The sequence below is a fragment of the Misgurnus anguillicaudatus genome, chromosome 21, assembly GCF_027580225.2.
Source record: "Misgurnus anguillicaudatus chromosome 21, ASM2758022v2, whole genome shotgun sequence".
Taxonomy (NCBI): Eukaryota; Metazoa; Chordata; class Actinopteri; order Cypriniformes; family Cobitidae; genus Misgurnus; species Misgurnus anguillicaudatus.
Window position 1 is genome coordinate 6,011,648 of NC_073357.2, and position 23,573 is coordinate 6,035,220.

At 37.8% G+C, this 23,573-nt stretch overlaps 2 protein-coding genes across 2 annotated transcripts in view; both read right to left on the reverse strand.

Annotated features, from left to right (window-relative positions):
• Positions 1–2,554: 2,554 nt before the first annotated feature.
• stard5 (StAR related lipid transfer domain containing 5) lies at positions 2,555–8,612 on the reverse strand. Its single transcript, XM_073859421.1, has 6 exons — positions 8,070–8,612; positions 7,933–7,982; positions 7,528–7,660; positions 4,634–4,754; positions 4,300–4,390; positions 2,555–4,175 (listed from the first exon to the last, which is right to left on the reverse strand). The coding sequence occupies exons 1-6, from the start codon at positions 8,157–8,159 to the stop codon at positions 4,031–4,033; spliced, it is 630 nt and encodes a 209-aa protein (XP_073715522.1). The 5' UTR covers positions 8,160–8,612; the 3' UTR covers positions 2,555–4,030.
• Positions 8,613–10,002: 1,390 nt separating this feature from the next.
• Positions 10,003–23,573, reverse strand: part of LOC129424417 (transmembrane channel-like protein 3) — a 48,247-nt gene continuing 34,676 nt past the window's right edge. Inside the window, 10 exon segments of the mRNA XM_055181109.2 lie at positions 10,003–11,494; positions 11,496–12,285; positions 12,652–12,723; positions 12,835–13,099; positions 14,666–14,708; positions 14,878–14,956; positions 15,061–15,186; positions 18,452–18,562; positions 22,524–22,652; positions 22,968–23,035. Coding sequence (XP_055037084.2) covers positions 11,423–11,494; positions 11,496–12,285; positions 12,652–12,723; positions 12,835–13,099; positions 14,666–14,708; positions 14,878–14,956; positions 15,061–15,186; positions 18,452–18,562; positions 22,524–22,652; positions 22,968–23,035 — 1,755 coding nt within the window. The 3' untranslated portion in view covers positions 10,003–11,422.

The following is a 23,573-nucleotide window of genomic DNA, read 5'->3' on the forward strand; positions in this document are numbered from 1 at the left end:
CCTTTATTTTTTGTGTGTGTTTTTTTAAGTGCCTATAGTGTCATAAATGTCAAACTTATTAAAATACATTGAATGGGTTGAAATGGATCAATTTCTATCCAAAAAAAAAACAAAACATTAGGTAGAGATTCCTACCTTAAAATGTATTTATTATTACTAATATGTGTTGCTAAAGACTTCATCTGAACAACTTTCAGGCGAATTTCTCAATAATAATTTTTTTTGCACCCTTAACATTCAATATTTTTAAATATATTTTCATATCGTCCTAACAAACAAACCACATATCAATGAAAATCTTATTTATTCAGCTTTCAGATGTACAAAAATTTTGAGGTCCAGGAATGTGTGTGCGCAATTACAAGCTAATACACAGTTTGGTCATCAACATTTTTAATAACAACAGAGCTGAATTTGAATCTATAATGAGAATCATTATACAGGATTTACAGTTGTGCAACAATTGAAATCAATGTTAAATAGACATCAAACAAACAGCACTGAGCTTAAAACATATTTAACTGATTTAAGAAAAATGTAATTATATTTACATAAAGTGTCTTTCCCTTCAACTACCTAGATTACTTTTTACCATGCAATCAATACAAATTAAGAGCCATGCTATAATATTCTTCATAATCAAAATATGTATTTGTTATCTTTTATTTTTACTTGGAAATATGTCAGATTATGGAAATAAAAGGAGTAAACAATAAAACACTTAAATAATCAAAAACCCTAATTTTGATTAAAAGGCAAATTGACAAACAACTTTCTCATTTGTAATGGACAATAAATCAACACTGCAAAAAATGACTTTCTTACTTAGTATTTTTGTCCCGTTTTCAGCAAAAACATACAAAAATTCTTAAATCAAGATGTATTTTCTTGATAAGCAAAATGACCTAGGAAAATAAGTCTAGTTTTTAGAAAAAATAAAAACAAATTTTAAGCGAATTAGTGCTTAAAAAAATAAAAAAAATCTGCCAATGGAATAAGAATTTTATTTTTTTAATTAAGTGTTTATGAAAAAAGTAAACTTATTTCAAGAAAAATTTTCTTATTCCATTGCAGGGTTTTTTTGCTTGATTTAAGCACTAATTAACCTAAAGTTTATATATTTTGTCTAAAAAACAGACTTGTTTTTCTAGGTCATTTTGCTCATCAAGAAAAAACATCCCAATCCAAGAACTTCTAAAAATATTTTCACTGAAAACAAGACAAAAACACCAAGCAAAAAAGTTTTTTTTTTGCAGTATGCATTATTAAAATGATTGTTTCGGAATATACTTACAGAACTAGATCAGTGCTACCAAACCAGAATGAAGGCAATATACATTAGATCCCCAAAATAATAAAAAATGCTCTTTTGTATATAACATATCTCCATGTAATGGACATGCATTGACAGTTTTTCATCTAACATCATACAGGCAATAAAATACACAGTACACATTGGTTACACAAACACACACACGCTTGGCCGTATAACCAAGCAAATGGTTATAAGAGATCACAGTTGACAAAAAAAATTAATTGGTCACACACCCTATTCAATGAGGTCACGGGTATAAACAGTGTCCCTTCTGTCCTTGTGCAATTTAGACTGACTATAGGACTCAGGTGTAGAGACGCAGGGACAGTTTCTTGCTTTCTGGATTGTTTTAAAACTCCCTTTAGCAGCACTGGACAAAATTGATCATTTTAAAATCGAAGAGCTCAGATGCAAAATTATATTAACCGAATGCTTTCGACCACATATTATATGTTCATCAATTCATCATTTGATGCTTATGCTTCAAATTCACTTAAACCAGGCATCAGGCCATTCAGAAATAACGCTTTGTTGGCAGAATCCATTAAGAGGCTAAGGTGCGGTTTCCCTGACCGGGTTTATCCCAGTCCCAGACTAAAATGCATGTTTGATCTGACTTTATTTTTAAATGACTTGCACTGACATATCTTAACATATAAGTACCAATGTTTTGTCTAAAGATGCAGTCTTGTTTTTTGTAAAGGATGTTTGTAAAAACTCCTTAAATGTCCTAATACACTGCAAAAAATATATTTTCAAAAAAAAGTTATTAGTATTTTTGTCCTATTTTGAGTAAAAACATCCAGAAATTCTCAAATTAAGATGTCCCCCCTTGATAAGCAAAACGACCCACGAAAACAAGTCCAGTTTCCAGACAAAAAACATCAAACCTAAGTGATTTTGTGCAATAAACAACCCCATTGGCAGATTTTTTTGCTTGTTTTATGCACAAAATCACTTAAACTTGATACTCCTGGTCCAAAAACCAGATTCACCTTCCTGGGCCGTTTTACTCATCAAGAAAAAGCATCCCAATCCAAGAATTGTAAATATTTTTACTGAAAACAAGTAAAAAATACTAAGAATTTTTTTCTTGAAAATAATTTTTTGCAGTGTAGTCCTAATATAAACCCTGTCTGGGAAACCGCCCCTAAGAGACTAAAAAATGCTCCTTTACAAGAAAACATGTCAGACGCATTTAAGACCGGAGTATAGTCTGTTTTTAAATGCACGTGAATGTACATAAATCATAATAGACATTTTATTTCTACTTAAATTCAAGGATGATTCTGCATCCTATCATTTCAATTTTCGTTTCAGAATTCTCTGTCATGATTGTTCTGGTCCATTTTGTCAGTCTTGAACATACAGTACATAAAATATTTTATGTAAACCTTGAAGCAACTGGAATTCTTAAAAGATCTGTGAAAATACTAAAATCATGCATTTTATTCTTAAAGGGCACCTATTATGCAAAATCCACTTTTACAAAGTGTTTGGATATTAATGTGTGTTGGCAGTTTGTAAACACAACCACTTCACAATGAAAAACACCAACTCCTTTTTAAATCCCCATTAATAACATGCTGTTTTGATTCTCTTATCAATGTGAGGTCACACTGATAAAGCTCCGCCCACAGCCACTGACTGACAGTCACGCATTATCATAGTTTCCACCATCATCGGGTTAGGTAGTATTGTCTTCACAGGAATCAGATCTATTTTAACTAAAAGCGCTCACACTGCAAAAAATTATTTAAGAAAAAAAAGCATTTTCTTAGTATTTTTGTCTTGTTTTCAGTAAAAATATCAAAAAAAAATTTTTTTGATGAGCAAAATGACACAAGAAAATAAGTCTAGTTTTTAGACCAAAAATATCAAATTTAAGTGATTTTGTGCATTCAAGCAAATTTTTTTTACATCTTTCCTAAACAGTAAATTCAAGAAAAATTCAAGAAAAGTTTGCTTACCCCATTGGCAGATTTTTTTGCTTGTTTTATGCACAAAATCACTTACATTTGATATTTTAAAGCATCTTAATTGAAGAATTTTTAGATATTTTTACTATAAACAAGACAAAAATACTAAGAAAATGTTTTCTTGAAAATCATTTTTTGCAGTGCTGTCTTTTGGTAAAGGACTGAGGAGCTCTTGCTCATTTGCATTTAAAGGAACAGACACGAAAATAGCTATAACAAATGATCTATGGGGTATTTTGAACTGAAACTGCACAGACACATTCTGAGCACACCTGAGACTTGTTCAAATAGACGTAATAGGTGTCCTTTAAAAGACAACTGCATTGAATGTACCTGAAATTCAAGAAATGGCTCTTGTAAAATACTGGCTCGCCTCATTCCCAAAACTAAGTGTGCTGCCTACAGCATGCATTACAGGTTCAAAGGCTACGATCACTGTGGAGTTACCGTCCGACACTCCTGAATCTTGGCAGAAAGTAAAGATATGGATTTGTGAGGCTTGCAAACCCACTGAAGTGGAATAAATATTTGTGCATTGCTTTATATGAATCTCTACGTTTTAGATGGTAAATGAAACTTTCTATTATAAAACTACGTTTTAAACTGTGCAGGTACACTTGGACGAATCGAAAATCTAATTTCACTAAAGCATGATTAAATGCAAAGTGCATTAAATTGATAAAAGAGTCTAATTTAGGTTTAAAAGGGTGATAATATCTCTAAAGTGTTGCTGGTGTTATTTCAACGTTTTTAGCGCTTTGCTCAAGTTGTTGTAAAACTCCACCATACTACTGGGGAAAAACGAATCAACAACCGAGCGAGGGAGCAAACCTCCAAGATCAGTCTGAAAGAAACTAAACAGCTGGGTTTTGCCAGGTTCCCTGAAGAGAGGAAAAAGTGCTCAGTTACAGAGGAAATATTGTAATGAAACATTGACATGATTTTGCTGCCATCTGCTGTCTGATCAAAGATCTTCTCTCACTGATGCTTTCTGACAAAACTTACCCAGGAACTGGAACACAAAAACAGCCACACGGGTGATTGAAGCCTCTGACGTAGCCCGGCTGCGGAGGACAGTTGGGATGGCTTACGTTTGTAGCTGCCAAACAATGAAAATGCGATTATTAATAAGCAGATTTCCTTTTCTTTCCATAATGATTTCATCCATACTAATCCAGTCTTATGAGTTTGCATTTTTGTAATTTAATAAGAGTACATTTTCAAAATTAAATTATATATAAACCACCTAGTACATATTTTAATAATTACGTTTCTATAAAAACAAATATTTCACTTTAAACAACTTCAAGGGCTCGCCTTTTTATCTCCTTTACAGTCATAGCATTTGATGAAACTGTGCCATCTTCATAGCGTTTGATAGAAACGACATCAACAAAGTCTCGAGGTGATATAATGCCCATAGCAGCCGACGGCGTGACAGTTCGACAGATCCTAACATCCTAAGAAATAAAAAAGAGAAGGATTTAGTAGCGCACTGTGTACTAAATAATGGATTGCGTACTAAATAACGCGTTGTGTATTAAATGATGCATTATATAGTAAATAGGGTTGCAAAGGGCGGAAACTTTTCATGGGAACTTAATCTGGGAAATGACTGGAAATATTCCAAATTGGAAACTTAACAGGAATTATTTGGAAATTTTGGGAAATGTGACTGAGGAATGTGCAGGGTAGAAATTCAACTGAAATTGCATAAAATCCTATTAGTTTAAAAACTACATTTAAGTTCCCTGTTATAGACAACTCTACAATGTTGTCAAATTCTCAGTTTATTCCCGTTAATGCCAATATATTCCCATTGAAAATTTCCAGCCTTACCGTGGGTTTACACCAGCCACGTTTGAGGCGTCAAAATCGCATCTAGTTTGACCATTGAATGCATTTGCGTGTTTAGAGCGAAGTAGACGCGCGGAAAAAGCAAGCATTTAACGCGCGTCAGAGGCGAAATCGGCTTCTCGTGGGAGGGGCAAGTGCTCTGCCGTTGTCTGTTTGCAAGATGGCTGATTCTGATCGTGCATTTATCGAGAGAGCTACCGGTTTGTATTTGGTCACCTTACTATAGGGGGAAAATAGTTTGAAAAAAATGGCGAGAATGCCGCAGGTCGATAAACGTTACGTGACTCAAAAGTGAAATGTGTATTTACAACTTACCAGGTTGCCCAATGTCCTCACTGACCTCTCTTCCAAACGAGGTTCTTTTTATTCCTGTCTCTATAGAAATAAGAACTTTTGTCGTATAGCTCCGGGTCACTGCTAACGGTCAATATTAAGCGTTCCTTCATGTTAAATTAGTGACTCCGGGCTGCCACAGCAGCAGGAAGCTGGCTCCTGATTGCAGGGCTCGAAATTGCGACCATTTTGGTCGCATATGCGACCGAAATTTAATCTGTGCGACCTTAAAATATATTTGGGAGCATTTGTGCGACTGCCCATTTTGTTGTGACGCGAGTTGATTGTGATCCTGCGTGCTGGCGCTGTCCCAGGTTCAGTGTTCTCTCCAATGACACATAACCAATCAAATTTCACCATTAAGTTCTTGCATTTAATGAAGACCGCAGATTGGCTAATATGAGCGTCAGTCATTCCTTGTTGCCGTGAAGCGCGGAAATGTGAAAAGACGAACGCGTCGCGAGCATGACGAGAGCACGCCGATTGCAGCCAAGGTTATTACTGTATTTTTTGACGACGATCCGGATTCAAATGTAACTCCACCACCGGAAAATACGAGTTGACGTTAAACCTTTCAGAGAGAGTGGCTTAAAGATTTCGAGTGTCTCCGCTATGAAAATGTAACTTACTGTGTTTACTGTAGATCCTGTAAAACGGCGTTAATGGCGGAATCAAAACATTTTAAGCGCAAGACGTACCTTGCTTAAACATGGCGAAAGTGCCAAAAACACAAGACGTGTCATGACAAATGTGTTTATAATTGATGGAGACACCGAGCTGTCTGTCAAAGTGTGTTTGATGGTGTATGTGCGCATGCGCTGGTGAATGGACATTCGACAAACATCCTTGTGGTCCATGTTGCTGTGGAATACGACAATGCTGATGGTATGTTTTTGTTGTTTTTTTAAAACATTGCCTATTTGGTAGTAAAAGCATCCTGGTAATGCAGTTATCAATACCAATATATATTAGCCTTCTATATTAGGGTCACTTTTGTAATGTGCAGTTGGGTATTAATTTAGGAATTTATGCAGCAAAAAATAAAATAAAATAAAATAGAAGACCAACTTTTAAATGCTGGCCATAGGACGTGTAAAGCCCGGTGGTGGTGTTTTATTTTTAATAAAATAAATCTATTAACATTTACATTGTAGTTGTGGTGCTTTTTAATTTTTGGATGGATGCGCCTAAATTTTTGCTGGTGCTCCTAACTCTTTAAAGTTGGGAGCACCAGTGCTACCAAATAAAAAAGTTAATTTTGAGCCCTGTGATTGGTTAACGCGCCTCGAAAATCCGCCAAATTTCAGGCACCAGACGCAAATCCGCGTGAAACGCAAAATGCACAAAAAGCACCATTTGCACGTACCGCGCTAGACGCGACTGATTTCAATGTGAAGACACGTTGACGCACGTCTGGAGGTCTCGTGGCGCGAATGAGGCGCGGCAGACGTGATTCGGCCACATTCGCGCCACAAGACCTCCAGACGCGCGTCAACGTGTCTTCACATTGAAATCAGTCGCGTTTGACGCCTTTATCGCAGCTGGTGTAAACGCAGCATTAAAGGGGACATATGATGAAAATCTGACTTTTTTCATGTTTAAGTTCTATAATTGGGTCCCCAGTGCTTCTATCAACCTAGAAAATGTAAAATCCAGTAACTTAGTTTTGGTAAACCATTCTCTGCAAGCATGTGAAAAAATTATTGAAATTTGACTCCCCTTATGATGTCAAAAGGGGATCTTATTATAATAATACTGCCCCTTATTCTGCACTATCCAACCACAGCACTGTCTTTTAGTGAAAAGAGAAAGAAAAACATTTTTTTGTGAAATGTCCCCTTTAAAAATTCCCACAATTTTGCAACCCTAATACTAAATCCCCATAATACAAAGGTGACTTAAAAACAAGTAAAAACAAGTAAACTGGAAAGCAAAATTATTAACAATAAATCTAAAGTAAGAATAGTGAATTGAAACGATTGAAGAGGGAACTGGGAATAAACTTATTTCTTATGAGTTGTGTGTGAGTTTACAGTATCTTACCGCAGACACCTGCTCAACTAGCTCAAACTTTTTAAGATTACTGTCCCATTTTACACGAAAGCCATTGATTTCGGGTTTCAAGCAGTCCCAAACTTTCTCCGGACTGGCATTGACAATCCCTTCTCCCTTATACCTGTGACACATAGAGAAAAACACTCAATATACAAATGCATGCTGGACAAAGGTCAGGGTCACTTATCTTGTTTGCACTGCCTGCAGTGTGTAAATATTTGGGAAATAACATATATATGTATAAAACGTCTATAGAATAAAATATATGGCATAAACTAAGACACAAATAAAGATGACTGAATCAAAAAGTGTCCTAGTAGAAAAAAATCGCATGACAAAAGCATATCACGGCATGATGACATTTACAATAAGTGTATTCATTTACAAACTTACACGTATCCTGAAAATTCACAGGAAGGTCTCCAACACACCACAACGTCATTCTGAAAAATAATAATATAAAAAAATACAAGTAAAAAGTATGTGTATGTTATATTATAAATCTTTATGGAGTTGCATTCAATACTTACAGTTTTCTTGCATATTTTCCATCCCGATTCGTCTTTTCTGTAGCACAAGAGACGATCTTCGACTGATCTGGCAGTGTTTATATAATCCATGGCGGTTAAAGAAATACAATTTAATATTTATTTGACCCCTAACAGCATATGTAGTCAAGCTTTATCGCGCGCGATTGGCTGTAACCTTTCACACATAAAGGTTAAAATGAAATCGATTATCATCGATACGTTAATGCGTCTAATTTGACATAAAGTAAGGATGAAAAGAGTTTGTTGCGGATGAAATGTGTCCAGTTCATTCATTAGTTAAAGATGATGAGTTAACAGTTAACAAACCATCGTGACCTACAGGCGACGACACTAAATTATAGATACCGTATTGAAGTAAAGTACACGACACCTCGGTTATCTACACGCGATCAAAACGGGTTTAAAAACATTTAGTCAATGTGTCGTCGGATAGTTTAAAAGAAATAAAAATCAGCAAAAGATCACTTCCTGACTATGTAACGTGTCAGAAAAATGGTGCATTCTGGGAAATGTAGTCTATACGATTACTGAAAGGTTCGTTTCATATCTATGGTTTCATATTACGACGTGGCATAGCTGATAAAATATTAGATAATAATTATTTTTTTAAAGATAGAAATCGTCAACAATTAAAAGTAAGTAAAAATATTTTGGTGAATATATTTATATATTTTCAGTTGTTAAATAATGATGTTGTTGCTATCCACATGACTGTATATACTATAGTAGTAAATTATAGTTTATTATATTCTGTAATATTACCTAAAGTAAATTGATGAACTGTAATAAACATTGTGCTAAACTTTAAAGTGGACATTTCACAAGACTGTTACATGCCTGAATCGAAGTGAACTTCTGGTCTGGCTAGTGGCTAATCTGATATTTGAAACAAAATACCGTGTTTTGGTTTGCTAAAGACAAGCTCATATGGCAAAAAATTCTGTCTAAAAATGTTTTAAATATATGCTAAATATATTTTTGAATTTGAAAATATATGTTGATATGAAGGTTAAGGGGACATATCATGAAAATCTGACTTTTTTTTATGTTTAAGTGCTATAATTGGGTCCCCAGAGCTTTTATCAACCTAGAAAATGTAAAAAAGATCTTAGTTTTGGTAAACCATTCTCTGCAAGCATGTGACAAAATAGGCTATTGAAATTTGGCTCCCCTTGTGATGTCAGAAGGGGATAATACCGCCCCTTAATCTGTACTATCCAACCACAGCACTGCAATTAAGTGAATAGATCAGCTCATTTGCATTTAAAAGAACACACCCAAAATCGGCACATTTTTGCTCACACCTACAAAGTGGCAATTTTAAAATGTATTTGAGCTAGAACTTCACATACGTAGTCTGGGGACATCAAAGATTTATTTGACATCCTAAAAAGTCTTGTGAAATCTCTCCTTTAAAAGAAAATATATTTCAAAATGTACAATTCTAATTTTACAACCCAAATGGCAAGAAATGTATTCTTGGCCAAAATATTTTTTCAATATATGCCAAATACAATCAGATTTTATAAAGTATATTTTTAAGGTTGAAAATATATTTAATTTTAAAGGCGGGGTGCGTGATTTTTGAAAAACGCTTTGGAAAAGGGCCGACTACCAAAACACACTTGTAGCCAATCAGCAGTATGGGGCGTGTCTAATAACCGACATGGATGCCTGGGTTGCGTATGTTTGGGGCGGGTCTATCAAAGAAGGTCCAGTTTCTATTGGGGTAGGGGCGTGTTTGTTTAGATGAATTTAAATGTCAACATTGGCTTTCAGAGATCATGCACCCTGCCTTTAACCTTCTCAAAAATGTTATGTTTACAGGTTTGTAAGCTAAAAGTTTTTCTTCTAATGTATTTTTTCTTGCTTTAAAATATATTTATTTTTAAAATGTATTTTAAAATATAAAAAAAATGGCCAACATATTATTGTTAAACATTTCATTTCAGCAAATATATTTTAGCATATTTTGAAACATATTTAAAAATATGAAAAGTTTGGTTCTAAAATTAGATAACCTCTGTTTTTAAAAAAAATCAGATTGTGCATTCCAATTAATATTAATAAAACTGCAGTTGGTTTGTTTTGATTTGAGCCTTCATAACTAATAAAATACAGCTAAGTAGCACAATAAAACCATGATAACAAACATGTTTTGACAAAAATGTTAAAAACGAAGTTATCTCGTTTTGGAACCAAACTCTTCATATATTTTAAAACATATTTTTTGCCATATGGGGAGGGTAACGTTAGACGACAAGCGTGGATCACAACTGTGCGGAGAAGTCTGATTCACTGATTAATTCTTAAATGTTTACATTTATTCCTGTGCATGGGCTGCTAACGGCGTTGTGTTGAATGCTGGGGTGTACAAATGTCCAAACACTTTTTGCTATATTGAATTTAATGGAATACATGCAAAGTACACTTGTGCAGTTTGGTCATATTGGTGTGCTTCACAAGGCAAAACAACAATATCCATATGATAAAACCTTATACATGTATGAATGGCTCTGTTTTATAATCTAGTGTGCTGCCTGCATCCTAAAATGTAACCTCATTACTGGATTTGAAACTCACTACATAGTCGGCAACATATACTGTAGTGCTCCTCATATGAAGCAAGTGGAGTGTACTCGCATTTTGTTTCAACATGTTTTACCGTTTACATGTTTAAAATCGATTGTGTGTTTACTGTTTACAATCTGCATTTTCTTGAACTCCAGTACACACTGGCAGCCTAAGGGGCCAGTCACACCAAAAGCGCTTTAAACGCTCGCAAACGCAAGGCGCGACGCACTGCCCTTTTTAAAAAAAGAGCAGTGCGACGCGGCTTTTCATATTGCTAAGCAACCACCGAGTCAGCTGTCTTGTCAATCAAATATTGAGGTGTGAGCGCTCTTTTGCTGTTAACTGTCATATTAGCAGAAACTTTAAAAAGAGGATGCTTGCTCTGACCTTGTTTGAGGGTGAGAGGTGCACAAACACGCAGGAGAGAGTGAGCGAGTGGAGTCCGGTTCTTCAAAGCAACTGTAAACTTCCCTCACCTCAACGTAAGACCCGCCTCTCCCCTCATTCGATTGGACAATGCAAAGAAGCGAATGACGTCGGGCGCTTCTCCGCTCTCAGCGCTCCTTCAAAAACACGTGCGCGGCAGGCGGCAAAAAACCGCAAAGCGCTCGGCGAGCATAAACAGCGCGCAAACGCGCCATGCCCATAGAATATCATTCAAAAAAGGCGCCTGCAACTGCCATAAACGCTTTTGGTGTGACTGGCCCCCAAGATTGTGGAACAGAGCCATACTCTTTTTTTTAGCTATAAATAATACTTTAAACATTTGAGCAGACAAGATCATTCGAACTAGCCGCATTCACTGTAATGCGGTTTTTGGATTTCTTTTTTGGCCATCTTTGTGCTGGGCTTCAGGTACTTCTCTTTATTGTGAATGATTTGGATGTACTGATCCGTGCTGCTGTTCTGCGGGTCGCTGCTGGATGCGAGCGATGCCGAATCGGACTCTGTCAGCGATGGTTCCACTTTATGCTTGGCCTTGGACTTGACGTGCGGTTCCCTGTGCCTGTGTGCCGACTCCGGACCTCGGATGTTTGTTTGAGAGCAAAGGTGAGAGCTGTCGTCGACCCAGTCGTCCTCATCTTCTTCATCGGCATATAAACCCTGCTCCATGGAGACCTGGCTGCCTACCGTATCACCAATGTAGAACCTCGCGGTCTGGTGTAGGTCGGACAGTGACCGCGGACGTTGTGACTGTCTGATGGATCCTCTTCTCGTGCTGGTGCTCTTAGGATCTTCTTCCTCCTCGTCTTCTTCACTTAGGTGTGGCTGGTGGCTACGGTGAGGGGTACGAGGAATGTAACACTTGACGTTGCGTGGGTACAGCTCTACGATCTCTGTCAGTTCATCGGCTAGGCGGTAATGTCTTGGCAAGCGCACGGTTGAGCGCATCTTCTTTCGAGCTTCATGTTCGTTGACGATGACGTAGCGCGTGGTATGAGCCCGCCGGCCCACGTAGCTCGGTGTCGCGATTATGCTGGGCTCTGCGTGCATGGGTCGGAGGGTCTTCCGTAACAGCGGATCCGAGTGGATGCTCTCTCCGTGCCTGGGGGTGTAGGCCATGTGGTGATAGGATTTCGATCGACCGGGACCACTGCTGCTACCCAAGTACCCAGCGTGCCTGGATATAGAAGAATATGATATGTTTACGCATATTAAGTCGGAAAAAGACACTTTATGATTCAGCTTGAATGTTTGTGCAATTTTGCAAAGTGCATTGCAGTTTATGAAATGGGTGTCAGGTCAGATGTTAGAAGTTAGAAATTTACTCTCAAAATGCAAGCACTCTTTTCTTTTCCCTCATCTGAAATTATGGCATGGCGTAAAGAAATGGATAAAAGATTTGGTATCTTAATAATTCTCATTGCTAATTTTTAAAACATAGCAGATTTGATCAATAAATACAGTAAATGGGTTGTGAATGGATCTTTTTACAGTAAGTTGACCTGAAACAAAAATGTGTACAAATTCCATGAAAATACCAAACCTGATGGGTATGTACTCCACCCGTCGTACTTGTCTTTGTGGAACTGAGGGGCTGCTGTACATTCTGAAAGCACTACACAGGCAAAAATGAAGGGCAGTGATACCTTATGAACTGCAGATGTGTGGGACAGCCAGCAGCAATGCACTGAAATTTAAAGCTTTAATACCACCGGGCACCACAGACCTATTGGATGCGTGCTCCGCTTTGTGCTTCTGTCTCACGGGGGCGGAGGAGCTCCGCGCCGCACCGGCTGCTCTGGAGACGTCGGGCCGTGATGCCGATTGGGTTATGGTACGGATGCTGTTGCCCTGGCGGATGGGAGATTCGAAGTTGACCACATTCCCGTTGGGCCGTTGGGGGGAAGTGGATCGAGCGGAGGACTCCATGCTTGTGATGTCACTTTCCTGCTCTGGCTTTTTATCGGCACCCTCGGGTGCCTGAAGGCGCGCTGCAAATCACACACCGGACGTTCAGACACGTGGTGACAAGCTTATATTGCCTTGTGACGTTATCCCATAAGGCAAAAAAATACATTTATCTGGCCAAAATATAAAAGTTTGCATAAAAGGTATAACGTAGAAATATAAGTATGTACACTCACCTTAAGGATTATTAGGAACACCATACTAATACTGTATTTGACCCCCTTTCACCTTCAGAACTGCTTTAATTTTACGTGGCATTGATTCAACAAGGTGCTGAAAGCATTCTTTGGCTCATATTGATAGGATAGCATCTTGCAGTTGATGGAGATTTGTGGGATGCACATCCAGGGCACGAAGCTCCCGTTCCACCACATCCCAAAGATGCTCTATTGAGTTGAGATCTGGTGACTGTGGGGGCCATTTTAGTACAGTGAACTCATTGACATGTTCCAGAAACCAATTTGTAATGATTCAAGTTTTGTGACATGGTGCATAATCCTGCTGGAAGTAGCCATCAGAGGATGGGTACATGGTGGTCATAAAGAGATGGACATGGTCAGAAACAATGCTCAGGTAGGCCGTGGCATTTAAACGATGCCCAATTGGCACTAAGGGGACAAAAGTGTGCCAAGAAAACAACCCCTACATCATTACACCACCACCACCAGCCTGCACAGTGGTAACAAGGCATGATGGATCCATGTTCTCATTCTGTTTACTCTACCATCTGAATGTCTCAACAGAAATCAAGACTCATAAGACCAGGCAACATTTTTACAGTCTTCAACTGTCCAATTTTGGTGAGCTCGTGCAAATTGTAGCCTTTTTTTCCTATTTGTAATGGAGATGAGGGGTACCCGGTGGGGTCTTCTGCTGTTGTAGCCCATCCGCCTCAAGGTTGTGCGTGTTGTGGCTTCACAAATGCTTTGCTGCATACCTCGGTTGTAACGAGTGGTTTTAGCCCACAGGACTGCCGCATACTAGATGTTTTCCCTTTTCGCACCATTCTTTGTAAACCCTAGAAATGGTTGTGCGTGAAAATCCCAGCAACTGAGCAGATTGTGAAATACTCAGACCGGCTCGCCTGGCACCAACAACCATGCCACGCTCAAAATTGCTTAAATCACCTTTCTTTCCCATTTTGTCAGTTTGGAGTTCAGGAGATTGTCTTGACCAGGACCACACCCCTAAATGCATTGAAGCAACTGCCATGTGATTGGTTGATTAGGTAATTGCATTTATGAGAAATTGAACAGGTGTTCCTAATAATCCTTTAGGTGAGTGTATAAAATATTAAATGATAAGTGTATTTTTGCTGTTGAAAATATATTTAATTTTAATCTTTTCAAACCTGTTATGTTTACATAACATTCCAATGTGACGTGAATATAAATCATTAAGTTATATTTATTTTTTAAATATATTCCAAAAAAATGGCCATTTTTGTAAGCATTTCAAAATATATTTTAGCCTTTTTTTGTATATTTTGAAATTACATTTGAATTTTTTTGCCATATAGACGTTTGCCATTTCTGTTCAGAGGTGGGCACACTTGAAGTCGCAACATAGGGTGTTTTTTGATAATATACCTGCAGCCAACTGAAATACTTTTTTCTTGTCGTCTGTACGCTCCTAAAACAAAGAAAATTAAATTAGTGTTATTAAATAAACTGCTGGGAAATGAGATTAAATGAAATACTATGACCTAATCCTGTTCCTGGGTTTCTTAGTTATTATAAATAACAGACCTGTTAAACAGACCGAAATCCATCATGATGAGATTCGATTTAGACTAACTTACGGTCTGAAGCTGCAGTCTCAGCTGGCTGTTGGTGACTTTGAGTGATCTAGCGATGGACTGCAGGTAGTAGATCAGCATACTAAAACAGACAATGATACACAGTACTAAAAAACCCAAATAAGGTACAATGAAGGAAGCTATTGATGTGCTTTTAAAATTTTTTTACAAACTTGGATCACTTACAACAGTAGAAGCGATGCAGGCAGCACTACCACAGGACTGGTGACATAATCCATCACATTACTGAACCACAGAGGAAAGTCATTTGCGATGGTCTCGGAGATGATGTCGTAAATCTTCTCCTGGCCACTACGGGACAGCAGAGACGAGACATAAAGAAGTGCTGACGGTAATCAATGATGATATTTTCATAAAAGAAGTTTATTACAAAGCCCTTTCAATACATCTGTGATCGATGTATGTGATCAAACGCACCTGTATAGTTTAGTGGTAGCAGCGTTAGCAGCACAATAGGTCATGGGTTTGAATCCAGGGAACACACAAATTGATAAATGTGACCCTAGACCACAAAACCAATCATAAGGGTCAAGTTTTTGAAATTGGAATGGACAATATTTGGCAGAGATACAACTATCTGAAAATCTAGACTCTATGGGGATGCAAAAAATATCTAAATATTGAGAAAATCGCCAATAAAGTTGTCCGTATGAAGATAATACAATTTTTTTTGATATGTTTACGGTAGGAAATGTACTAAATATCTTCATATAACATGAACAAATATTTACTTAAAATCTGAATGATTTTTGGTATAAAAAAATTGTTAATTTTGACCCATACAGTGTATTGTTGGTTACTGCTACAAATAAACCCATGCAACTTATGGTTTTGTGGTCCAGGGTCGTAAATGTAAATGGGTAGGCCTACATTAAAGCTGCAATCTGTAACTTTATCAGTTAAAAAAACTAAAGTTAGTTTGATGTTAGTTGTCGAATCATAAGGCACATAACGTCTGCAATTAAATGTTTTAAACAGAGAGGGCGATAGAAGGGCAAAAGTTACAGATTGCAACTTAAATTAACTAAATTAAAATCTAACGTAAATTGCAGAGTAAAATTGACCGTTGGCATATAATAATTTCTTGCATTTCTCTATAGAGCGGCAGGGATGATGTATTTTTGTAGGCAGTTAGCTTCATATGGCTTCACCTCCACAAAAAGTCAATGGGCATTTTTATTAGCTTGTGTATTTACTAGTACGGAGCCCCTAAGGGGACATGGAGCAAAAATTTAATATTTTTAAAATAAATTAAATATTTTTTAAATAAATAAAAAAATACAATTAAAAAAATTTAATATAGCAAAACTATAGCGTGCGCACGTGAAAGTTTCACGTGAGCATGCAAAAGTAACCTTTTGAAAAAAAATTCTGCACATGAAGGTTTCGCGTGAGCACATGAAAGTTTCACAAAAAATTTAGATTTTTTTTTACTCCAATGTCACCTTAGGAGCTTGGTTACTAGAAATAAAAGCTAATTTTTTTAAACAATGCAATAAAGCAAACTACACCATGGTTGCTCAACTCCAACGTCATCACCACCAAGCTTCCATTACCTCTTGCAAACTTTATTAAAAACATTTAAAAATGTGTTAACTATTAAGTAAGAAATAATGTATAGGCAGGCTTATTTCACGATAACAACCTGCTGACTGTACATTATCCTGTTAACTACACAGCTATTTACCTCATAAGTAATGTAAGGCATACTAAATATTGATTTTAGATATTTTTATTGCTCATTTTTAACAAATGCAGACTTTCAGCGAGGACAACAAATTTACATTTTTATAGTTTTAGGATAAAATAAGACGTTCAAATGTCACAGAGTATTTGGTTTAATCATTTGTAAATATAATGTCACAAAGATTATTAAAATACATATTTATATTTATTTTTTTGAGTAATACTAAACTGTACTTGTAAAAATAATTTGCAGCCGTGTGTTATTAGTTTTAAGCGGTAGTTATCTGAAAAGAACGAACCTTGGAATGTTGCGGCTGGCCAATCAGAATCCCAATAGAGTAGTTTTACATCCTTAATATATCCAGAGTGTCTTTACTTTTATCAAATTTATAAAAGACGATCCACTGTATAGCGATTCTTTTCAAATATTCTTAGCTCCTGGAGGTGTACAGGTTGTGGAGCGAGTCACAAGCAAGCAGCACACACAAAAAATTATCCCACTATCTCTGGATATCTTATGATTCACTACATGTTTGTGTTCTTTACATTATATGCACTTACATGCCGATTGCCTACAAAACAAAGACATTGAATGCAATTTTACTTACCGCCCGCGACTCATGATGCGGTTGGGACTGTCCCATTTCAACGAAATCCAGCGTTAAATAAACACACGCGCACAACTTCGCTGCTACCCGGGATAAACAAACTATATCCATTGTTTTCATAAGTCTGGGTTCAGCTGAACAAGTTTAAATTTGCCTCACAAACAACAACACACTTCTTTGGCGACGCTGATTTTGTGTCAGCCGCTGGTTGGTGTTTGTGTGCCCATATAAGGACTTCCACTGTACTTCCTGCACTGAAATAAAGGCCCATAAAGGAAATCAAGCAGGATTGTTACATATAAATATTTCATATTTTCGAAAAAACTTTCCGAAACGTGCATTCACTTAGCCAGCATAAGGAGTCCAACTCTTAAACAGTGTTAATAAGTCAGAATGCATGAAATACCTTTAGAGCCCCCCTAAATAAAAACTCTGTTGATGATTCTTTTTATGGGAATTGCGCTCATGTTGCATTGTTTTTGAAATTTGTATGCATTATGCGATTGTTTATTTGATTTTTTTTAAAACACTCTATGGGCTCAGTCACACCAAAAGCGTTTATGGCAGTTGCAGGCGCCTTTTTTGAATGATATTCTATGGGCAGGGCGCGTTTGCGCGCTGTTTATGCGCGCCGAGCGCCTTGCGGTTTTCTGCCGCCTGCCGCGCACGCGTTTTTGAAGGAGCGCTGAGAGCGGAGAAGCGCCTGACGTCATTCGCGTCTTCCATTGTCCAATCGAATGAGGGGAGAGGCGGGCCTTACGTTGTGGTAACGGAAGTTTACAAGGGCTTTGAAGAACCGGACTCATCTCGCTCACTCTCCTGTGTTTATGCATCTCTCACCCTCAAACAAGGTCAGAGCAAGCGCCCTCTTTTTAAAGTTTCTGCTAATATGACAGTTAACAGCAAAAGAGCGCTCACGCTTCAATATTTGATTGACAAGACAGCTGACTCTGTGGTTGCTTAGCAATATGAAAAGCCGCGCCGCACTGCTCTTTTTTAAAAAAGGCAGTGCGTCGCGCCTTGCGTTTGCAAGCGTTTAAAGCGCTTTTGGTGTGACTGGCCCCTAAGGGCCCTATCATACAGCCGGCGCAATGCAGGTGTAAAAATATATATATTTTTAACAAAAAATATATAACAAAAATATATTTTGCTTAGGTTAGCCAATGTATTAACTAATTTCAATGACCTTTTGTACATGTGTTACAAAAGTATTTACTGTAAATCAATTTATTCTTTAAAAATAATGCATTCATCGTATTTACCTGAAAGGTCCACAGTACTGAGATGGCCTGTACCTCACGATGGCAAAGATGGTCGGCAGCATACACAGAAAAAGCATGAAAAGAAGCATCGCCAGGTAGAAATTATTCGATCTGGGGAGAGAAAACTCAATTTGAAAACTGGACACTCAAATATTTAAGTAGACCCTGTTACAAGATAAAAGCACATTGACATAACTGTTGTATAATATCTGATGATGAGTTATTATCCACTTCCAGCAGTGAAGTGATTTCTTTTTATCCTATAAAAGCCTGCAGTGTCAATGAGTGTGAATTATGTTCGCACTACATAGTAATCTTTTCCCTCACACCTGCGGGAGACTGATAAAACCCTGAAAGAGAGACTGACCGGCGCAGTCGCTTGTCACTTTGAAGCATCCATTGTTATCTCTGTATTCACCACGGTGGAAAATGAGAGAGATTCGAATTCAATGAAGCGGAGAGTCCTTGATTCGCACATCGAACCTTCACTGACTTTAAATTATTCTCACGGCTCATTTAAAATTCAATTGAGTTTCACATAGCAACCCTTGTCACAGGAATTTACTCTCCCCCAATTTAGATCTTCGCAAATGTCTTTCTTCAGCAAAAAAAATTTGTGTGGAAATGGGTTGGAGAGGTAGAAATTACAGTTTTGTTTATGTTGCATTAATCAAAACAGGCTGTAATGTTGTAATTATGGCAGCAACAAGTCAGTATAAGTTAGTGTCGTTGATTTTTAGGGAATAATATTTGCATGTAAATATTACATCTATTACTGTCAGTGCTTCCTTTCTTCCCTGTCAGGCAATTTTAACATACAGATTCAACGGTTTTTGTGTGCAGACATCTTTAAAGAAGTTGGTTTTGAAAAAAATATCAGAAAGTATGGCTGCGCAATATTACACCTCACTACCAATGTACACATCTACACGTTTCAAAACATGCAATGAATTTAAGGATCTGTAGCTAACATTGAATACATTCATTTTACACAGTAACGTTAGCTCAGTGTAATGCTGCGTTTACACCAGCCGTGGTAGAGGCGTCAAGTGCGAGCGATTTCAATGTTAAGTCAATGTGAAGATACGTTGACGCGCGTCTGGAGGTCTCGCGACGCGAATGAGGCGTTTAGCGTGGCGCGAATGATGCTAATTGAGTGTTTCCGGGGCAAATGCGCAAGTTAAAAAATTTGAACGTTGCCGGAAAAACACGCTGCGTTAACCAATCAGGAGCTTGCTTTAGTAGTGACGTGATTACAGACTGCGAGCGGAGTCGCAGAAGCACCTCCCATGACGCGAATTTCCGTGTGAATGTCTTGATGACTAGAATATCATGCGCGAATGAAGTGAGATCTGTTCAAGCAGCAAACTAGGTGCAGTAGACACGATTTTGACACCTCAAACGCGACTGGTGTAAACGCAGGGTAATGGTTGATACGATTTATCTATGATTTGAACTAAGGTAATTTATTTTGCTTTGTGTCAAAAAATTATCTTCTCTAGAGAGACTCTATTGTTACTACCTGGGTTTCAATTCGTATTTTCAAGTATTGCATAGGAACATGAGTGATGGAAACGCCAAATTTCGCATAAAAATCTTTTAAAAAAGTTTTTACGATCGCTTGACATTTGTTTTTGACATATGCGAAAAAAAGAGTAAATGCGAATAATGGAAGATGGAAACGCATTTGTCGAATCAATTCTGACGTAGTAAACATTAAACCCACGTGACTGATCGTCTAGCTGTTTCAACTGTTGTTGTCTTTCCCATATACAGGGTTTGACGTCGTCACAGTGCCCTTGCTGCTAGTGCCGGCATCAAAAAGTCTGCATTCCTTCTTCTGTGCACAGCATTCGGTTTGGCAATTACAAGCTGCACTGCTAGTAAATTTATAACTTGCCAAATCGTAACTAAAAGCAGTCCTGTCTCCATTTTCTAAGTCCGCCTTGTTTTTTTGTTGTACAGACGCATTTGATAGACATTCGTAGCGCCCAATAAACGGCTCTGGGCATTCGTAAACCACGCCTCAAATGCGAGAAAATGAGCATGTGATTCCTAGACCACGTCCCATTCTCCATGATACTGGTCTGGTGTTAGCCAGGCTAACGACACGCGTTAAACTAATGAGAAAAAGTATCAATGCCAGTTAGTGCCCGTGAATGTCTGTATGTCTATGAGTACTGGATGCTAACAATAATTATGAAAATGTTTCATCCATTTTTCCACTTACGTAAATGGTGTTTTTATAAAAAAAATTGAGAAATGCCGACATCCCACCTTCTCCTGGATGTTCCAGGGGTCTCCTGCATATTGATAGCAGCTTCCTGATGCTGCAAATGATGTAAAATGTCCCGGAAATCAATTATTTGAGTACGTGTGAGTTGGAGAGGTCAGGTTCAAGAATTTTTACCATTTTGGAATCCATTCAGCCCATCTCCGAGTCTGGCGGTGCCACTTTTGGCATGGCTTGGCGCGGTCCATTGAATCTGATTGGACCATTTAGCATTGCGCTCAAAAATAACCAAAGAGTTTAGATATTTTTCCTATTTAAGGAAAAATTCACCTTCTGTAGTTACATTGTGTAATAAGACTGATGGAAAATTAAAAGTTGTGATTTTCTAGGCAGATATGGCTAAGGACTATACTCTCATTCTGGCATAATAATCAAAGGACTTTGCTGCTGTAACATGGTTGCAAGAGGCGCAATGATATTACACAGTGCCAGAAAATAGTCCCCTGCTTTGGAAAGTTATCAAGGGGACTATTTTCAAGCACTGCATAATATCATTGCACCTCCTGCAGCCATAGTACTACAGCAAAGTCCCTTATTATTACGCCAGATTGAGAATATAGTTCCCAGCCATATCGGCCTAAAAAAAAAAATCGCAACTTTTAATTTTCCATCTGTCTTAGTACTTAGTAGAGTCAAGTTTAAATAGGAAAAATATCGAAACTCTTTGGTTATTTTTGAGCGCAATGCTAATGGTCTAATCAGATTCAATGGATTGCGCTAAGCTATGCTAAGCTAAATGTGGTACCGCCATACTCAGAGATCGGTTGAATGGATTCCAAAACGCTAAATATCAAATGTTTAACTCTAGGAAAGCTGGAAAATGAACATATTTTTTAAAAGTGGAATGTCTCATTAAGCACCACACATGCCCTGAAAATTTAAGCCAAAACATTTTGATCGCCCCCTGGTGGCTGGCTGCAATATAGGTCATAAACTCTGCCCTTCCCATGTAAACAAATGGGGCGTGAGACAAATCTTACAAATCAAATTACACTTTAAATCATTCTATCCCAATTATGGTTTCTGTTGCTTTTTTAGTTAGTTATATACTATTAAAGCAGGGCGTTGCGACTTGTTTTTGCATTTGTGATCGAGTAAAGCAGGAAAATGGGCAGGACCTTGATTCTGCGGCTCCACCTCATGATCACTACTTTGCACAATATGGCTATAAATGATGTCATCTACCCAAGATGTCAGCGCCCATTTCTGCAATAGTTTTGCTTTTTTTTACAATGGAAGTCTATGGAGATGCGTCATCCATCTTTATTATATTCTTTATCTGAAGAGACCGACAAAATGAGCGACAAGATGAAGCGAGAAATTGAAAGAGAGCGTATCCTGACCTCTCTCTCTCTCTCTCTCTCTCTCTCTCTCTTCAGTTCATTATACCTCTGTAGTTCATTTACACAAATTTAAAGACAGGGTTTTCATCCCTGTTTGAAAATTAACAATTGCGCAACATGCGAATTGGTTAAAATACTTACAGTGCCTTCATGTGATCTCAGGGTACATTTTTGGCCGAGTTTTTGTTGCAAAGAAAGACGATCAAATCAGACCATATAGGTATAAACGGTATCGTCTCTTCTCGTATCCCACTGGGAAAAAGTACCAATATTTTGTATTGATGGCTCAACTATTTTACTAATAAATGATATGCCGACTGGTTTTGAGGACCAAATTGTTATAGCCGGAGGTCACGTTCTCACAGCGAAATCCAAACGTGGTCTCAGATCAGTGGTAAGTGAATAACCTCCAATGACCTCAATCTGCCTCACTGACCTGGAGGCCCTGAAGACCTGCTGATGAGGAACATTACAGGTCAGCACAGCCCAGCTGCGAAGATACATTAAACCAATGAGCTTCAGGACGTTAAAGGCGGGCAGACAGGGTGAAAAGAACGCTCCCATCCTACAGGCAAAGAAAAGAGACACAAGATTTATTTCTTACAGCAAGCCATTATTGTGGGATCACAAAACTGGAGGGCAATGGAGCTGTGAGTACCTGTGTAAAAAGCACCGGTTAACAGGACAGTTCATGGGTGAAATAGATAGGTAAGGCAATATATAATAATACAGAGCGAAAGGATTAATATTTCACATTAGGATTGTGTACCAGAGTTAAAGAGCAGACACAGTAATATAAGAATAAATCATTATCAAGTGTTCTTATAATGATAATTGTATTATGTACAGTGTATTGATAAAGAGATGGATTCTCTCTTACCATATCATTCCTTGGTTGTATATCAGGTGAAGAACATTTTCAGCTATTTTAAATTCACCATATTCAGGCTGGAATAGAGAACATATAACAGTTTTAACCATCAATTTATTTTTGACATATTTAGGGAGGTAAATGGACCCACATTGAAACTTAACAGATTGAGTATGTAGAGTAAGTACAGTAGTGTGATGCTAGGTTGCTCTTGTGTGGTTGCTAAGGAACCACAATGGAGTTTTTCCATTGGATAGTACGGCCCGGTACGGTTTAGTACAGATCACTTTTGGAGGGTTTTCCACTGTGTACAATACCTAGTACCCGATACTATTTTAGTACCACCTTGTCCCTACCAGCGTCATTGCTTAATGCAAGATTAGCTTACCCCTGTGCGCCATTGAGCAAACTAATGGCGCTTTTCATAGTACCCCACGGTTTGGTTTGGGTCGGTTCAGCTTACTTTTGTGAGCTTTTCCACTGGGTGCAGTACGTAGTACCCAACACTTTTTTTTAGTAAAAGTGCTTGGTTGTAAAAGTTCCCAAACTCTCATTTAGCAGTGAAAAACATCCACATGCCAAGAATCAAAAACAGCATTTCATCGGCATGCTGCG